At 53.5% G+C, this 17545-nt stretch overlaps 1 protein-coding gene across 1 annotated transcript in view; it reads right to left on the bottom strand.

The window, feature by feature from the left end:
* Positions 1-7279: 7279 nt before the first annotated feature.
* TCERG1L (transcription elongation regulator 1 like) overlaps positions 7280-17545 on the bottom strand; it is a 225301-nt gene continuing 215035 nt past the window's right edge. Inside the window, exons 11-12 of the mRNA XM_017963285.4 lie at positions 13359-13477; positions 7280-8200 (exon numbers count right to left, since the gene is read on the bottom strand). Coding sequence (XP_017818774.4) covers positions 8044-8200; positions 13359-13477 — 276 coding nt within the window. The 3' untranslated portion in view covers positions 7280-8043. The remainder of the gene's footprint in view (positions 8201-13358; positions 13478-17545) is intronic.

Genomic DNA, 17545 nt, shown 5'->3' on the forward strand with positions numbered 1-17545 from the left:
AGAAGCCTGAGCGGCCACCGGTGAGGGCAAGGAAAGGAAAGCGATCAGACTGTGCACTGGCCCTGAGTGCCGTGTGTGGAGGGCGCGACCCCAGAGGGCCAGATGCAGTCCAAGAGGCAGCTGCGTTACAGTCCCAGCCTGCCCGTCCAGCTAGGGGCCAGACCCCCATCAACTCAACTACCCTGGCAGAGTACTTGGCAGAGGGGAGCAAAGGTCTCCAGGGGACTCACCTCTGCGGTGCGGTGGGCAAAGTCTCTCCACCTGATTTCCTTCTCCATGCCTGTGAGAAGCTGAAGAGGATCATGGAGTCAGCCGAAGCCTGACATGCTTCCGTATCATGCTCACCACCGCCCTAGGAAGCAGAGCTGCGAGTGCACCCAGTGTGACCGTGTGCAGATGGAAGATGGTGGCTCAGACAAGCAGTCCCAGCTCAGGCTTTCCAGCCCCAGGACCGAGACTGGAAACCACCAGGTCCTAATCAGAGCCACGTGAGGCCCTCCGCAGACCTGAGAAGCGCAGGGCGACGTGGGCTGGCTCCTCACCTCGGGGAGGGAGGTCTGAAGGTGGCATTTTGTCTGAGATGCCTGCAGTACCACTCAGGCTGGTCATGAGGATGGGCCACAGCCCCCAGGGGTGTGCCAGAGCCATTGTCCCAGGTGATGACTTGAGGGAGGAGGACATTCTTGGGCAAAGGCCTGGAGACGCCATCTGCCTGGCTGCCACATACAGGCCCCTGCGTCCCGGCCTCTGCTCCCATCATGACCCTCATCTCGAATGATGTGATTTGCAGTGGCCTGAGTACGTCCCCCAAAAACTCACATGTGAAACCGAGCCCCAAGGTAATCGTGTGAGGAGGTGGGGCCTTTGGGAGGTGAGAAAGTCGTAGGGTGGTGCCTTCAGGAATGTGCAGTGTCCTTGTTAGACAGGACCCAGAGAGCTCTCCCCACTCCGCCCTGTGAGGCCACAGCCAGGTGGGCCCCATCTATGAGAAAGGGGCCCTCACCAGATGCCCACTCTGCCAGTGCCTTGATCTCTGACTTCTAGACTCCAGAACCATGAGAATTAAAGTCCTGTGGATTTAAGACACCGGGGGCAGGCTAAAGGGTTCTAGCAGCCTGGAGCACCGTGCACTTTGCGGTTTGCAAACCAAGGTCACAGGGGGCCGAGCGCATTTGGGTGAGGTGACTGGGCTGGAAGTAATTCATCATTTCTGGATGGCCTGGGCCCATGCTGCATCCTAACCCCGCGCCATCCCGTCTCCTGCTGGAGCCTGTGTGGGTGACAGTGCCTGGCACGTCTTAGGAGCTCATCCGTGTTTGTTGACCACACGAAGGAATGGGACCACTCAGACGTGTTTGTCTCGCTCTCCACGGCATATGTGGAAGGGATTTTGAGAAGCCCCTGGTGGGTCTGTGTCACACCCCAGCTGTTCAGTGTGGGTTCTGTGCCTCTCAGGCAAAGCCTGGCGCCAAAGAGGGCACAGCTGCTGCTGGCAGCTCCCTGGCGGGTCTTGGTACCTGTCCTGAGAGCCTCAGTGTGAGCAGCCCCCCTGCCTGGAAGGCTCTGCTCCTGAGTTCCCAGCTCAGTCTCGGGACTCGTCGTGCCCCTCACTCTCACCCTTTGCTCTCCTCCCACAGTCCCCTGCATGCTCCCAGGCAGCACGTCCCACCCAGAGTGTCAGTGGCCTGATGATCCCTGAGCTGCTTGAAGACTGGGCTTCCAAGGCATCCTTCCAGCAGTGCCCGGCCCAGCGCAGAGCACACGCCGAAGGAATAAAGGAATGAGCACCAGCAGGGAGGGATGTCACCTTCCACAAAGCCTTAGCCCCAAGTTCCCTGGCAGAGGTCCAGGGGCCAGCGCAAGTGTGCATCTGGAGCCCAACAGACTTGCAAGTTCCAGCTGTGTTCCTGTGTCCCAGACTTTGGACAAATCTCTTAAACTTTCTAAACTTCAGAGTCTTCTGCAAAGTGAGAGTAGCAATAGGATTTACCTCAAAGGATTGTTGGGAGGACAGAATGAGACAAGGATGAAAGAACTGGGCTCCATGCTTGGTCTAGAGTGGGCATTTGCTCAGTTACTCACTGGGATTAGTATTTTGATTATGTATAGACCTTGGTCACGGGCATCTGGAAATAGGAGCATGTCCCACTTACAGTGACCACACTGCAAACAGTGGCTTGAAATAATGACCCCTCTTATTTTGCTCTTGGGTGAGTGCTTTCGGCAGGGCTTGGTGGGAAGAGCCGGTGTCCTCAGCTTAGTGTCAGAAGGCGCCTTCAAGGCTGGGAGCTGGGCTCCTAGGAGGCTCCCCAGTGAGCTCATGTCATCTGAGGTCTCAGCAGGGGCCTCTTCATGCAGCCAGGGCTTCCTCACAACATGGTGGCTCCCACGGGAGAATGTCCTGGGCAAGGAGGAGCCGGGCAGATGCTGCCTCCTTTCAGAACCTGGCTTGGCAAGTCACATGCATCCTCCTCATCCTCTCTGGTTGAAGGCAGTCGCCGGCCCCTGCTGGATTCCTGGGGAAGGAACCCAGACCCCACCCCTTGTCACACCTCTGGCAAGGAGCAGGTGGGCTGCGGGGAGTGTCCGTGTGTGTCTGTGAAGCATGCAGTGGTGAGGGAGGCACAGGCTGCATTGTGTGGGCAGACACTGCTGGCCCCACACTGGGAGCAGCTGCCAGAGCCCCAGGAGAGGCTACTCCTACATGGTGTCCACATCCTCACCTCCAATGCCATAAACACACATTATTTTGTGATCATCAAATCATTTCTAAGAGTAATGCAGTTTTTAAAGATTGAGTCTTGGAAAACAGAGCTTGGAGGTACGAAGGGATTCATCAATCACAAGACAAAATCCCTAAAACTGTGTGGAAGCGACTCTGTTTGCCTCGAATTCCGCCCTCCCGAGCAGCTGCTTGAATCCCTGTTTTCTGTGCCCTTCCCCCACTGCTGTCCTCTGTCCCCCTCTGTCCCTGTTCTCATAGGGGCAGCCCTCCCTCCTCATTGCCCATGCCAGAGAGCGTGGTGATTTTACAAATGCCCATGTTCATGTGTCTCTTCACAGGGGCAGGCCTGGCAGGGGCACTGCTTCATTACGCTGACAGCATCTTACAAATAATCAGGAGCTTTTCATCTGCGCCACACTTCACATTCTTGATGGGGAAAAGACAAGCAAAAAAAAAGTATTTGGGGGGAATACAACTTTCTCTTATTATTGTTAATGGATTGTTTAAAGCAGATCATTTGAATGAAGCAACAAAGAGAAAATAAACAGTAGTGACAATAAACATTTAGTAAGGAAATGAATGGAATGCTTAGTGAACCACAGTAGAAAAATGTGTGCTAACCATCTGTGAAGAAACGGTGGGGACATGAGTCCACGCAGGCTCATCCATTTCCGTCATCATGCCACGTTCCTCCTCTGCTCATGACTGCTCAAGACCAGGAAGGCCCAGGGACCCCTCATCCTCCCAGCGGGGGCCTCCCCACAGAGCAGGGGGTGCCAGGGGAGTGGGAGAGGGGCAAGGGGCATGCTCTGATGTGCGGAGGGGCTGACAGATCTGGCAGCACCAAGCAGGAGCTGAGAAGTCTCAGGCAGAGAGATGAGGCCGGGGTGGGAGGGGGTGGGCAGAGAAGCCCGAGCTGAGACCCAGGGACAAGTCTAAGAAGAGCAGAGTCCAAGAGGAGGATGAGCAGGGAGCGAGGGGAGGCGGAAAGGAGGATGAGCAGGGAGCACGAGGAGGCTGGGAGGAGGATGAGCAGGGAGCACGGGGAGGCCGGGAGGAGGATGAGCAGGGAGCACGGGGAGCCTGGGAGGAGGATGAGCAGGGAGTGAGGGGAGGCCGAGAGGATGAGCAGGGAGTGAGGGGAGGCGGAAAGGAGGATGAGCAGGGAGCACGGGGAGGCGGAAAGGAGGATGAGCAGGGAGCACGGAGAGGCTGGGAGGAGGATGAGCAGGGAGCATGGGGAGGCCGGGAGGAGGATGAGCAGGGAGTGAGGGGAGGCAGAAAGGAGGATGAGCAGGGGGCACAGGGAGGCCGGAGGAGGATGAGCAGGGAGCACGGGGAGGCCAGGAGGAGCATGAGCAGGGAGCACGGAGAGGCCGGGAGGAGGATGAGCAGGGAGCGAGGGGAGGCCGGGAGGAGGATGAGCAGGGAGCATGGGGAGGCCGGGAGGAGGATGAGCAGGGAGCATGGGGAGGCCGGGAGGAGGATGAGCAGGGAGCGAGGGGAGGCCGAGAGGAGGATGAGCAGGGAGCGAGGGGAGGTCGGGAGGAGGATGAGCAGGGAGCGAGGGGAGGCCGGGAGGAGGATGAGCAGGGAGCGAGGGGAGGCCGGGAGGAGGATGATCAGGGAGCATGGGGAGGCTGGGAGGAGGATGAGCAGGGAGCGAGGGGAGGCCGAGAGGAGGATGAGCAGGGAGCGAGGGGAGGCCGGGAGGATGAGCAGGGAGTGAGGGGAGGCTGGGAGGAGGATGAGCAGGGAGCACAGGGAGGCTGGGAGGAGGATGAGCAGGGAGCACGGGGAGGCCGAGAGGAGGATGAGCAGGGAGCGAGGGGAGGCCGAGAGGAGGATGAGCAGGGAGCGAGGGGAGGCCAGGAGGAGGATGAGCAGGGAGCACGGGGAGGCCGGGAGGCATCAGTGAAAGGCTGGGCCCAGGAAGGCGAGAAGAGGGCAGGCCCAGCCAGCCCACAGCCGTAGGAAGCTCTTAGGCTCTGGAGCTTGGAGGGAAGCTTCTGTTCCGTGACCAAGGCCGGGACTGGCTCTCCTTCCACTCTCTTGCTCGTCCTGAGTGGGATTCAGTGATTCCTGATGGACACTCTAATAGAATAGTGTAGCTTCCCGCTAAATTCTACCATTTCAGAGGTTATTACCAAGTTCATCCAAGTTACGTTAGTGGCATTTAAAGTGAACATGGAGCATACAAAAATGAAATTAGAACCTAATACTGTTTTTCTATAATATCTTAAATATATACCGAAATTAAAAAGGTTACTTAAATCTGCAGCCCCCAAAGTAGGAGAATATTGGAAATGCGTTCCCCGTGGACACGCGCGTGTGGTTTCAGAGCGTGTTCTGCTACGCAACCACGTCCCTAATTCACCTGCGTCCCCCTTCATCCCCACGGCATTGCCGATGGGCCCACAGATGGGTGTGCAGGTAGATCGTGAGGACGTAGCTCCATCACTCAGCTATCCACAACTTCAAATCATCTAATTCTCTGAGATTCATACTCATGGCTGTGTGAACTAACATACCAGGCCCCACATATTTGGATGAAAAGCAAAAATACCCGGGAGTTTTCCTCCAGGCCAGGAGTGCCTGTGTTCCTAATCACTGAGAGAGGGCGGATCCTTTCACGTTCCATGAAAACAGCCAGGACGCTGCCCTCCCCGTGTGCTCTTGCCTACACCATTTCCGGTGTCACTGTGCATTGTCATCGGCATTCCATCATTATCTGGGTGATGATGGAAGTGACGGCAGGATTAGAGGGTCATGGCGCTGACGGCCCACAGATGACCACTCGCTAGGGGTGATGGAGGAGAGCTTACCAGAGCGGGCAGCCTCGGGCCGTGGTCTTCGCTCCTGGTGTTAGAGTGGGTACCATGACCCTTCACCTGCCTGGTGAAGGGATCTCCCAAGCGCATGGGATGCGAATCTCTCCGCACTGTGCCCATCCCCACTCTTTCCAGACCTCTTCGTCTCTTGCTGGAGTTGGTCACTTGGTAACCCCAGCCCAGAAGCCGGTGCTCCCCATTCACAGAGAGGAGGGCAAGGTTTACAAAGTGGTGGCTTTGACAGCCCGAGGCCACTTACTGAGACTCCGCCTTCACAGCACCACTCCAGACCAGACCATTACTGATGTCTGCAGCCAGCACAACTGGGGGTTCTCCCATGAGTCCTGGCAGGCACCTTCCCTCCTCTGTTGGGGGCCCAGGAGCTCAGCAGGAGGCAGTACTGTGGGCAGGGGCGGGGCTGGGACAATGAGTTGAGTCTCCTGGGACGGTCAGGGCAGCTCTGCCCATGCTGCGCCCACTCTCAGTGAAACGCTGCTGTGCACTTGCCGTTTTGGTTGGGTGCATCGGGCTGCAGTCCAGGGGCCCATGCAGGTTGTAGTCCCTGGTATCCTGTGCTTGGGTTGTCAGCCTGTGCCAGGGCAAGAAGCCAGCAGCAGTGGCTTTGCAAATGCATCACAGTGGGTGGCAGGAGACGGCAGTGCCTTCCTGCAAAACCCAAGGAGTCCCAGAAGCTCCTCCCTTTCAGTCCTGCAGCCCCGCCCTGATAAGCGGCAGCAGCACCCAGTGCCTGCAGCGTCCCCCACCCCACCAGTCCTCCTAATGAGACACACGTGCTGTCCCAGCACCCCAGGTGGGGCTTCCAGCAAGCCCCACTGCACAGCACCTCAATGACTTGTCTCCTTGCATCTGGCCACAGCTGCCTTAAAAGAAATGGAGACCCCCCGCCCTGGTGGGGAGGCCTTTTCCTCCGACGCTCTCTTGAGCCCTGTGGCCCCGGCTGTTCCTGTCACCTGCCACTCCTACGTAATTCAGCAGGCTCCAGACTCCTTCCAGACTCCTGTTACCTGGGGTAGTCATCCTTCTTTCCACTAACAGGTCCCTGTTCAAATCACAGGGGGGGTTTGCTTTCATGATAGGCCCCTGCTGATCCACAGCCGACACTTGCTCCTCCGGAGTCTGGCTCTGGCAGCTCCGTCTTAGGCGCTTCCAACTCCATGGGTCACGGTCAGGTGGGAGGGCGGCTCGCACCAAAAATGGCCTGATCCTGAGCAATGGCCCTGAGATCCCCAGGGGCTGCCGACACGGAAGGTGAGGTGTTAACAGGGCTGGTGTCGGGACCGTGGCTGATCCCAGTGAAGAGAGGATTCCACCTGGCCCAATTACATCCTAATAAGTGTGGGAAAAAGTGTTCTCATGGGAACTAATTAAGGAGAAGGTAGGTAGCTAGGTGAGGAGGCTGCGGTACTGTTTACTGGGGACAAAGACATTGTGTCTAAACAGAGAACTCCATAAATCTTGAAATAAATAAACGGATGTTCAGTAGTTTAAGGAATGTAATTAATTAGTGAAGGTTCTGCCACACGAGGTTCCACCCAGGACGATTAAGCTGAAAAGTAAGATTCTGCGTGACCGGCATTTCCAGAACCTTTATTGCAACCATCGGGGTGTTTTTCCCCTGAATCTTTCAGAACTGAGTATCTTTAGTTGAAACACAATTTTTCAGCTTAAAATCGTAAGGAATATCTTAGTTATACACACACACTGGTTTAAAATATTTATTGATTAAAAAAAATTAAAAACTTTTTATACAAAGGTGATGAGAAAAAATCTCATGCAAACTCTGGGCATACAATAAAAATAACTCAAATATTAACATGATGACTTTGTACAAAATAATTCTTTTGAAGTAGGACCTGTGGCAGGCAGCACGGCCCCCTGCTCTAAGCCAAGACGCCCCTCTGGGAGGAACGCGCAGCCACCCTTGGAAACCTGCAAGTGGTCCGTGGTCCAGTGCGGGATGCTCACAGCTGTCACTATGATAAATGATGAAAACCCTATTGCTGCTACTCAGAAACGAGACCAAGACCTGGGGACGGAGTCAGGAATTCCTCGACACCAAGGGAATCCCGGAGGAACAAAGTCATTCACAGAGGTTTTCAGAAAAGTTTTCGATAATCGTCGTAGGTGACGAAACCAACGCCTTGAAGTTGTTACAGAGGCTCCGGTTCCTGCTCCCCCAGAGTCCTGCAGTGGAGTTATAATTTGTGTATATTACAAGTCATTTGCATAATTAAAACAATTAAGGGATCGACATATCGTGGTGATTAGAAATGCATCAAACTCTGAACGTACAAAAAAGAGAGCTTCAATATGAAACAGTAATCCTCTGAGAACGAAGACCCCGCCACGCCGGTGGCCACTGGGCTGTGCAGGTCCCAGCCGCCTCACACCCACGTCTGTCTCCACCTGGACCCCTCGCCCGGCAGGCCCAGGGCCGACCCCCAGGATTATTGCATTCTCATAAACTCATCTCATTTTCCGCAGCCTGAGTCTGTTTTCCTTGTCCCGCTTCTTAAGAATAAGTATGAACTGGTTGAAAAAATGCTCCTGGTCTTTTCTTTTCTGAACAAGTCGAAACCTCTGATCCCGGCCATATTTCTCTGCAAACTCCTTAAACGTGGTCCTGAAAAAGAAAGGGTTTCCTGAGACGCCTTCCTGAGAGCGACCCTGGTCTCCCCAGACATCCCGCGGTGGACTCCCTGAGCAGTCAGCGAGCCCTTCCACCAAGCCTGGCTGTGGGCCGCAGGGCATCAGTAGGTGAGTCCTCACGGGGGTCCTGTGGGGCTCTAACCCACCCGCACTTGCAGGCCCCCCTCCTCTCTCCTCTGAGTGGTCTCTGGAAATAAGCTGCCCCCACCAGCCTCCTCCGCTGTCTCATACACCTGTCACTCCCACCCGCCCCCATCACAGCTTTGCCCGCCGGGTCTCCTGGGGTTCCTCCCCTGCTACCACCGTGCTCTGCCTGCCAGTCTTTCTTACCCTGTGCCCTCCGCCCGGCACACCCTTCCCTTGTTTCTTTCCCCAGGTAGAGCAGCTTATCCTGCGAAACCAGGCCAGGGTGTCTTCTTTGAGAAACTCGCCCTGTCTTGAGGCTCAGAGAACCATGACTCCATCACAGCCCTGGTCACAGTGGTGATCTCGTTAAACCTCAATGGTGGAATTGGGCTCTCACACTCGAATGGGGAGGCGCCATCTGCTTTGTTCTCCAATAAGCGTCTTGAATGTCTAGCCCAGTGCCTGGCAAGCAGCGAGGCCCAAATACGGATGGAGCGGATTGGAGCCGCCAGGCCAGGTGGTGCCCCGTTAGAAAAATGTGATGGAGCGGATTGGTGACACCAGGCCAGGTGGTGCCCGGTAAGAAAACATGAGGTACCCAGCCTAGACCAGCAAGGCTGTTTCAAGGCTGGGGCAGCTCAGAGGGCAAAACAGGACGTGCCTCTGCGGTGAGCACACTGACCTTCGCAGACACTGGGCCCCACAGCTTCCTGTTCTCTTAGCCTTGAACCTGAGGCCAGGAGCAGGGACAGAGTAGAGGGGCCAAGGCACGGAGCTGCTGGCCGGTGCAGACGCACTCACTGGTCCAGCCACAGTGGAGCAGGGCCTGGCCTGGGCATCGTGCTCCAGGGTGCCTGGAAAATGTGGTCATTCTTTGTCCAGGGGGTTCTTCTTATTCCCCCCAATTTCTCGTTACAGAGAATTTAATACTTTCTTGCAGACACTAAATTATTGTGTTAAATTATTATCACTTAATAGCTTCTGAAATACACAAACAACAAGACTATGCCGACATGGCTGTTAGAAGAAGAGACAAATCATTAGCAGACTCGAGCTCGTTTCTGTCACGGAGCAAATTCGTCTCGCTCCTTCCTCAGGGCGCTGTTTTCCTGCCCTCCCTCTGTGGGGATGCTTGCTTACACATCTCTTGCAAGAAAAGCTCTCCTCTCTGGCTGCCCTCTTCCATCCCTCCCGCCTTCCTTTCCTCCTTACTACTCTCCCTCCTGCCTTCCTTCTCTCCCTCCCTCCTTTACTCCCTGTTCCTTTCTTCCTTCTCTCCCTCCTTCGCCTTTCCTTCCTTTATGATGTCATAACAACCTTGGTGTGCCATGGCTGAGCCACCCGCCACTCCTGACCTGCAGGGTATCAGTCAGTCCATGCTCCCCTGGCTAGAGAGGCATCTACACATTCTCAGTTACGGGGTGGGGCAGGGACAGCTGCTAGGCAGGCCCTATTCTGGGCCTCTCTGAAAAGAAGTATCCCTGAAAAGAAAGGGAGCCTCTCGCATCTGTCTGCGGCCCCTTAGCCATGCTGAGGGGCACCACTGGCTTTCTGCTGATGCTGCCCAGCTGTGGCGTGAGCTCGGGAGCTCAGCTGGGTCAGGGGCCCTGCATCTCTGCGCTCTCTCCGCTAAGTGGGACTCAGGCCAGCCTGCCATGAAGGAGGTGGCTACTGCAGCTTTCAGGAAGGAGCACCAGGTGTCAGCCCCACCGGCTGGCCAACCCCACCTGGCTAGGACCCAGTCCCTGGTGGCTGCTCTCCCAAGAGGCGGGCAGGGCTGGGCCAGGGCCTGTCTGGGAGTGTTCTGGACTGTCCCCTCACCACCATTCCCACAGGCTGCTCAGGACCGAGGCTGAGACAGGCGACTAGGACAGGCCTGCATGGCTGCATGAGGCTACACAGCCCCAGGAGGCTGCTCTCAGAGGCCCACGTGGCCTGCATGGGGACGCGCCTGGCCGCCCAGCACGTGGTCACTGGACCTGCACATGTTTCACTAGGATGCCTACGGAACAGCGGTCAGATCTGGAAGTTCTTGAAATGTTGCAAACTTAGCTACTTTTAAAATAACAATAAAAAAAAGCTTTATAATTATAAAAGCGATGCATCCCAAGTGTGAATTTTAAAATTTGCTACATTGTCGTAAGCATTTTATTCTCTGTGACCCTATAACATGATGTGGTTTACTTTAAATATATACAATAAAGTGTATTTTAAAAAGTAGCAGCAATTAAATCTAATTTTAAAAAGTCACTTTAGCTCCCTTCTAACTTCTGTCGCTCATTTTCCTTGTGTGTGTGTGTAATTGTTTTTGAATCGCTCAATGCATGCTGAATGTTTTTCCTCTGTCTTCATGATACAGTGATTAGAAGGGGAGTATGTGGCTGCTACTCTTTTATCAATAGACAGACATAGAATGTTGGCCAGTGTCTTTTTTTTTTTTTTTTGAGGTGGAGTTTTGCTTTTGTTACCCAGGCTGGAGTGCAATGGCGTGATCTCGGCTCACCGAAACCTCTGCCCCCTGGGTTCAGGCAATTCTCCTGCCTCAGCCTCCTGAGTAGCTGGGATTACAGGCACGCGCCACCATGCCCAGCTAATTTTTTGTAATTTTTAGTAGAGACGGGGTTTCACCGTGTTGACCAGGATGGTCTCCATCTGTTGACCTCGTGATCCACCCACCTCAGCCTCCCAAAGTGCTGGGATTACAGGCTTGAGCCACCGCGCCCGGCCAGCCAGTGTCTTAATAGTAATGACAGCTATCACTTTCGGAGCTCTGCCCGCCTGCCAGGCGCTACGGTGGTCCCTCCCTGCAACCCCTCACGGGTCCTCCTAATCACTTTCTGAGGTCTGTGAGGCCATCCTCCCACATGGAGGAAAACTCTGGAGCACAGGAAGGTCCAATACTTATCCTAGGGCTTGGATAAGAAGCGCCAGGGCTAGGCTGTGAACTAAGGCAGGGAAGGGGCTCTGAAATGTTCCCCAAGCCCTTGCCTCCTCTGTCCTGTCCCATGGCCACCTGGGGGCCCTCACCTCCTCCTCTGTCCTGTCCCATGGCCACCTGGGGGCCCTCGCCTCCTCCTCTGTCCTGTCCCATGGCCACCTGGAGGCCCTCACCTCCTCCTCTGTCCTGTCCCATGGCCACCTGGGGGCCCTCGCCTCCTCCTCTGTCCTGTCCCATGGCCACCTGGGGGCCCTCACCTCCTCCTCTGTCCTGTCCCATGGCCACCTGGGGGCCCTCGCCTCCTCCTCTGTCCTGTCCCATGGCCACCTGGGGGCCCTCGCCTCCTCCTCTGTCCTGTCCCATGGCCACCTGGGGGCCCTCGCCTCCTCCTCTGTCCTGTCCCATGGCCACCTGGGGGCCCTCACCTCCTCCTCTGTCCTGTCCCATGACCTGGGAGTGGACACAGCTAAGCCATGGCTAGAACCTCGCATTCTCATGACTGCTTTAACCACAGAAAATCAGTTTGCAACAGAGCACACAGTTGCTTGTCTAGATTAGCACTTCTGATGACGATGACTCGTGCTGTTTTTTTTCCCATTCAGAAAGTACCCATCCTTGGACTAGTTAGAGAAGTGAGGACCGTGTAACTAGCACTAACTTAGGCCACCCAATTATTAAGCAGTCATATCATAGGTCAAAAGAAGGAGGCCTATGCTTTCAAAGAAAGCATCAACTAATGTCCATTTAAAAACTGATGCTGGCCGGGCGTGGTGGCTCACGCCTGTAACCCCAGCACTTTGGGAGGCTGAGGTGGGTGGATCACCTGAGGTCAGGAGTTCAAGACCAGCCTGGCCAACATGGTGAAACCCGTCCCTACTAAAAAATAAAAAAATTAGCTGGGCGTCATAATGGGTGCCTGTAATCCCAGTTACGTGGGAGGCTGAGGCAGGGAGAATTCCCTGAACCCGGGAGGTGGAGGTTGCAGTGAACCGAGACGCCATTGCACTCCAGCCTGAGTGACAGAGCGGGACTGTCTCAAAACAAACCAACATCAAAGCAAAACAAAGACAAAAACGAAGTGATCCGCGTCTTCCAGTCTAGAGGGAAAATACATTGTCAGCCGTTTTCATGCTTCCAAAACTTGTGGTTCTGTAATTCCACAAGTAGTACATGTGCGTTACTTTTTAAGGATCAGCTGATCAAAGCTATTTTTTTTTTTTTTTGAGACGGAGGTTCACTCTTGTCACCCAGGCTGGAGTGCAATGGCGCGATCTCGGCTCACCGCAACCTCCGCCTCCTGGGTTCAGGCAATTCTTCTGCCTCAGCCTCCTGAGTAGCTGGGATTACAGGCACGCGCCACCGTGCCCAGCTAATTTTTTGTATTTTTAGTAGAGATGGGGTTTCACGATGTTGACCAGGATGGTCTCGATCTCTTGACCTCGTGATCCACCCGCCTCGGCCTCCCACAGTGCTGGGATTACAACAAAGCTAATTGTTAAGAAAGAGTTAAGCTTCTGTATTCTTCCAATTTCTAACATCTACTGTCTTATAAGTGTGTCTTATTTCATGGAAAAAACGCCTCGTTTATTATTTTAGTAAGTTTTGGCAACCAAGGTAACTCGGTTCACTTGTCCAGTGTATCAAATCTTCACAAACTGGGACCAAGCGTTAGGACATCTGGGACCGAGGGGCTGTTGTTTGTAATCTGTGCATTTTTGCTTCTTGACCATTAGGTCGGAAATCAGACCTCATCTCATGAGTGCTATGGACTGGCTGGTTATTTGGGCCAGTCAGGGGCTGTAGACGTTTGAAATGCATGCAGGGTGGGGATAAAATGCTTGTGCTGCGTTTGGTCAGCAGATAGCCCGCTGTCCCCAGACTGATGAAGGGGTGTCCGCAGGCTCACGCTCAGGCAGCATGGTCGGGGCTCAGGCAGGTCTTAAAGCTCACGCTTTCATGTCTGAGGAAGGCCGGGTTACACGATGTCACAAAAACAAACCTGAAGAGTCCTCTTTAACCGGCAAGTTCCCAGCCCCAGAAATCATCTGGCCTATCTCTCTCTCCATACCTGGGAGACACTTTAGATTCCTCTAGAAGTTTCCTGAACTCTTCTTTGGCTAGCAGCAATTTACTTTTCTTTTCCTTGTATTCTTCTTTTATTCTCGTCTTGACAAACTGTTCAAATATCTTAGACACAGAAGAAAAGCGTCATGAAATTGCATATCAGACACGAAATCTTGTATTCCAAGCACAACATGAAAAATCAGCAAGAATCCACAGCAAGCTGTTCCCTCTCACGGCTGCTGCAGCTATGAGCAACAGCCCTTCAGCATGGCTCTCAGTGACCCAAGGGGTCTGAATAGTTAAACCTGGGTCCCCACAAGCCCCGGCCTTTCTCTACACACAGGCACCATTTCTGCGTCAAATGCGAAACAGCCCTGCCAGAGAACCCTGGAGGATGACTTGGGCGCCCTATCTGCAGGTGCCGGAACCAGGTGGCAGTTTGGAACCCACACTGCAGGCTGCAGTGTTCCTCTCAGCGGCCCCCTCACTTCCTCAGCTCTGCCAGCCGTGCCAGAACACAGTCGAGTGCTTAGTTTGTGCTTGTCACTTCCTAGGGTGACATAATTGACATTTGAGTCTCAAAAAAAATGGCCTTAAGCTGTGAAAAGAAAGATTTGGCATCTCTGATCCCCACTTGTGAACCTGGGAGGACTCACGGCCTTGTGGACTCATAAGTGGCCTCTTCTGAGGAGGTCACAGATGCCAGGCTGCCTGGATCACCAGTGTGGAAACAACCCGCCAGGAGGCCTGACCCTCGGGCACTGGGCATGACCCAGTTTGACCAGAAGTGCGTCTCAAATGCTGCCCGAAACAGGAAAACCCTGCTCCTGGGTGGGAAGGATGGGAACGTCAGCTGGCAGGCTCTTCTGGGCAAGGCTCCAGCCACTCCTCCTGGGACCTGGCAGCTGCATAACAAGATGCAATCTCTTCATGACAGGCCACAGAACCTCTCTTCTGTCAGAGTGAGATAGATCCTTGTTCTAAGAACCGAACAATGGTCATTTATAGACTAAAAAGTCAAAGGGCGTAAAATCACTCCATTCCGAATGCGGCTCTAAACTCAAGGACACTAAACATAACCTGAAGATGTGTTTATGCAAACGTAGGTAAAATATCAGGAAAAAGTCCACATAGGGTCCTCTAGGGCCAATAAATAGCAACTGTGCTCCAATGCAACCAATGGCCAGGCAGGTCCTAGAATGTGACTGGGACCAAGCATCCAGCTTGCTCTGCACTTGTCCAGGTGAGTGGGGTGGGAAAGGAGGGGCGGGCAGGTGCAGGCCTCAGCCCAGCACTGCTCAGCCCCTTCCCCGGAGCGGCTCTCTTCCAACTGTGTCTTATTAGCTCAGATTCCACTTCAGCAGTGACAAACCTTTATAGGATTAGGAACCCAAAATGCCACTGGTCTCCTGAAGATACAGCAGCAAAATGTAACATCCATAAATATGACTTAAATTGAGAATGTGCGCATGTACATGCAAGTGGCCTCTTTTACCTTCAAGGCAAATGGCAATGTCAGTTCTCAGTTGTCTTATACTTAGCTAATAAAAAACAGTGAATGCAGGGTTGTTATCCAAATAAAAGCATGTGGCCCCATCATTAGTCAGAGTTTTGCTCTGTTAATTTTAAACCTGAGAGAAAGCCTGGCTGGCTGTGGGCTCCGGGCTCTTCAGAAATGCCTGCTTCTCTCTGCCTAGAGCCACTTCTCATCAACGGCTTCTCTTTCCTCCCCCTTTGCTCTGTTGCTTTATTTCATGCTGCTATAATTTAACATAGCAGGGTTTGTTTCCACCCTTGGCAAATTATATTGGTTTTATTCAACGTGGAGCATGACTTTCTAAGAGAGTCCGTTGGCCGTGACATCATGGCTGTATGTTCTTGTGCAATGAAACAAAACCCTACTGTCGCCGTAGAAACGGGCCTGCTTCTCCCTCTGGCTCTGACTCCTCAGAGGATCTCCCTCTTCTCCTGCGCAGCAGCCCCGGGAGGGAGAGGGAGGGTTGAGAATGTCACACCAGGGGCCTTAGCCCTCCCCATGGAAACGCTGTGTGGTGCTAGGTCCTGTACAGATTCCACGCCTGACACTTCTAACCCAGTTCTTCCTAAACAGGACTGTGCTCTTTGGATGGGGTCCGGCTGTGATTTCTTTCCCCAGTTCAGCTTCCCTCCCACCCGCACACGAGCTGCCATGCTCCCCTTTGCTCTCCTGGGAAGAGGCTGCAGGCACTTCTCTCCTCCGGACACTGCGGTGCGCTGGCTACAGCATGGGACCTTAGCACACACCTGTGGTTTCCTCTGGGTGTTTCGCAGGGATGTTTAAGGGTTTCCCCAGACAATGGGTACTTAGCACGAGTGATGCTCTCATCTCCTCTGCAGATGACCCAGCCAGGTGACGGCAGGGCATCCCAGCCCAGGTGGGCCCAGCCCTGTCAGGGTTGGCATCTGCTGTCTCTGACAATGGCCTGAAGAAGGTCCGGCCTCACAGTGCTCCCTTGGATGAGCCCTGGGTGAGATGCCCATGCCCCCCAGACATCTGGGCCAGCGCTGCCCTGCCCATGAACCACTTCAATCCAGCAAGCTGACTGGGCCCCTATGTTCCCAGCTGTTCTAAGAGATGTGCCTTGGCATTAAAATAGAATATTTGGAAGGGGCTTGATCATAAATTTGAATTTTCTTTTTATGGTGGGGGTGATCTTACTTATTCACCTTCTGTTAAAATGGACTAATGGCCTCAAAAAGTATCCATGGCACAGAGAGAGACAACTAACAACAGCAATCAAGCCCGTGGCGGCCCATGTCGCAGGTGTGCTGGTGGCTTTTAGACACTGCCAGGTTTACGGCTCCTGCCTGTGGCCTCCAGTGAGTCTGTCACATAAAATCACAGTCTCCTTGCTATGCATTTTTATAACTGATTTATTTTTGAGATGGAATTTTGCTCTTTTTGCTTAGGCTGGAGTTTAATGGTGTGATCTTGGCTCACTGCAACCTCTGCCTCCCAGATTCAAGAAATTCTCCTGCCTCAGCGTCCCAAGTTGCTGGGATTACAAGCAAGCACCACCACACCTGCTAATTTTTGGTATTTTTAGTAGAAACAGGGTTTTGTCATGTTCTCCAGGCTGGTCTTGAACTCGTGACCTCAGGTGATCCCCTGACCTTGGCCTCCCAAAGTGCTGAGATTGCCCAGCATATGGCTGAAATTTTTTATTTAAAAAATTGCATCAAAATGGTGAAATATTACCAATGATTAAAGTTTAGGGTTTTCCTTAGCTATAGGGAAAATGCATATAGCACCAAAATTCAGCTTACTCTATTGTAGCATTATTGTGAGACTATAACACATTTCATATATTTAAAAATGTTTCTTTATAGAAAATGAAACTCGGCTAGAAGGTAACAAGGGATTATTAATTCCAAGTTCCTGAAAGGTTCAGGTTCTGTATTCCAAGGCAGTCAATCCTGGGACCACATCAGGCTGCTCAGCCTACCCCTGAGCCTGCTCCGGGAGCTGGTCCAGCTCCCGTGAGTGGAGTGGTGGGTGAGGGAGGGGAGTGGGGTGGGAACACAGCGGGAGCTGGTTCCAATGAGCAATGTGGGTCCAGTGACTGAGACTCTGTGGGCTGGAGCTTCTGACATCATCTCAGGCATTTGTTTAAAGCAACATTATGAGCAGAGGACAGAATTGAAAATAAAATCACAATTCCCGTACTCTCTGTCCAGGGCTTTATGAGACTCTGCTGGTGTGAGAATCCAGTGGACACCAACATGGGGGCCCCTGGTAAGAGAACTCTCCTCCCGAATGAACTCTGGCACTTCTGTTTTCAGATCATCTTCCATGTTCATCGTTTCTGGACTCAAAGGGCAAAGGGAGGGAAAGACATGACCTCACACGTGGAGTCAAACAGGGACAGGGAAGTCTGGACCTTCCAGAGTCTCTATGTCAGGGCCCTTCTCGGACAGGCTCCCCAGGCCACACAGACTCAGGCTGTGCCAGCTAATGCCATCGGACCATTGGTCCCTTCCCCAGCAATGGCAGGCCATTCCCGTGAGCCAACATGTCTGTCCCACTAACTGTTAGATACAGAGAGCAGTGTTGGCTCAGGGACCAAATTTGTAAAAAGCTAGGGCACATCCTGGCAGGTCTCTCCTTCAAATATCCCCAGAGAAGCCCCTGGAATCAATGCCTTGTGTTTT

This window comes from Callithrix jacchus, chromosome 12, assembly GCF_049354715.1.
Source record: "Callithrix jacchus isolate 240 chromosome 12, calJac240_pri, whole genome shotgun sequence".
NCBI lineage: Eukaryota > Metazoa > Chordata > Mammalia > Primates > Cebidae > Callithrix > Callithrix jacchus.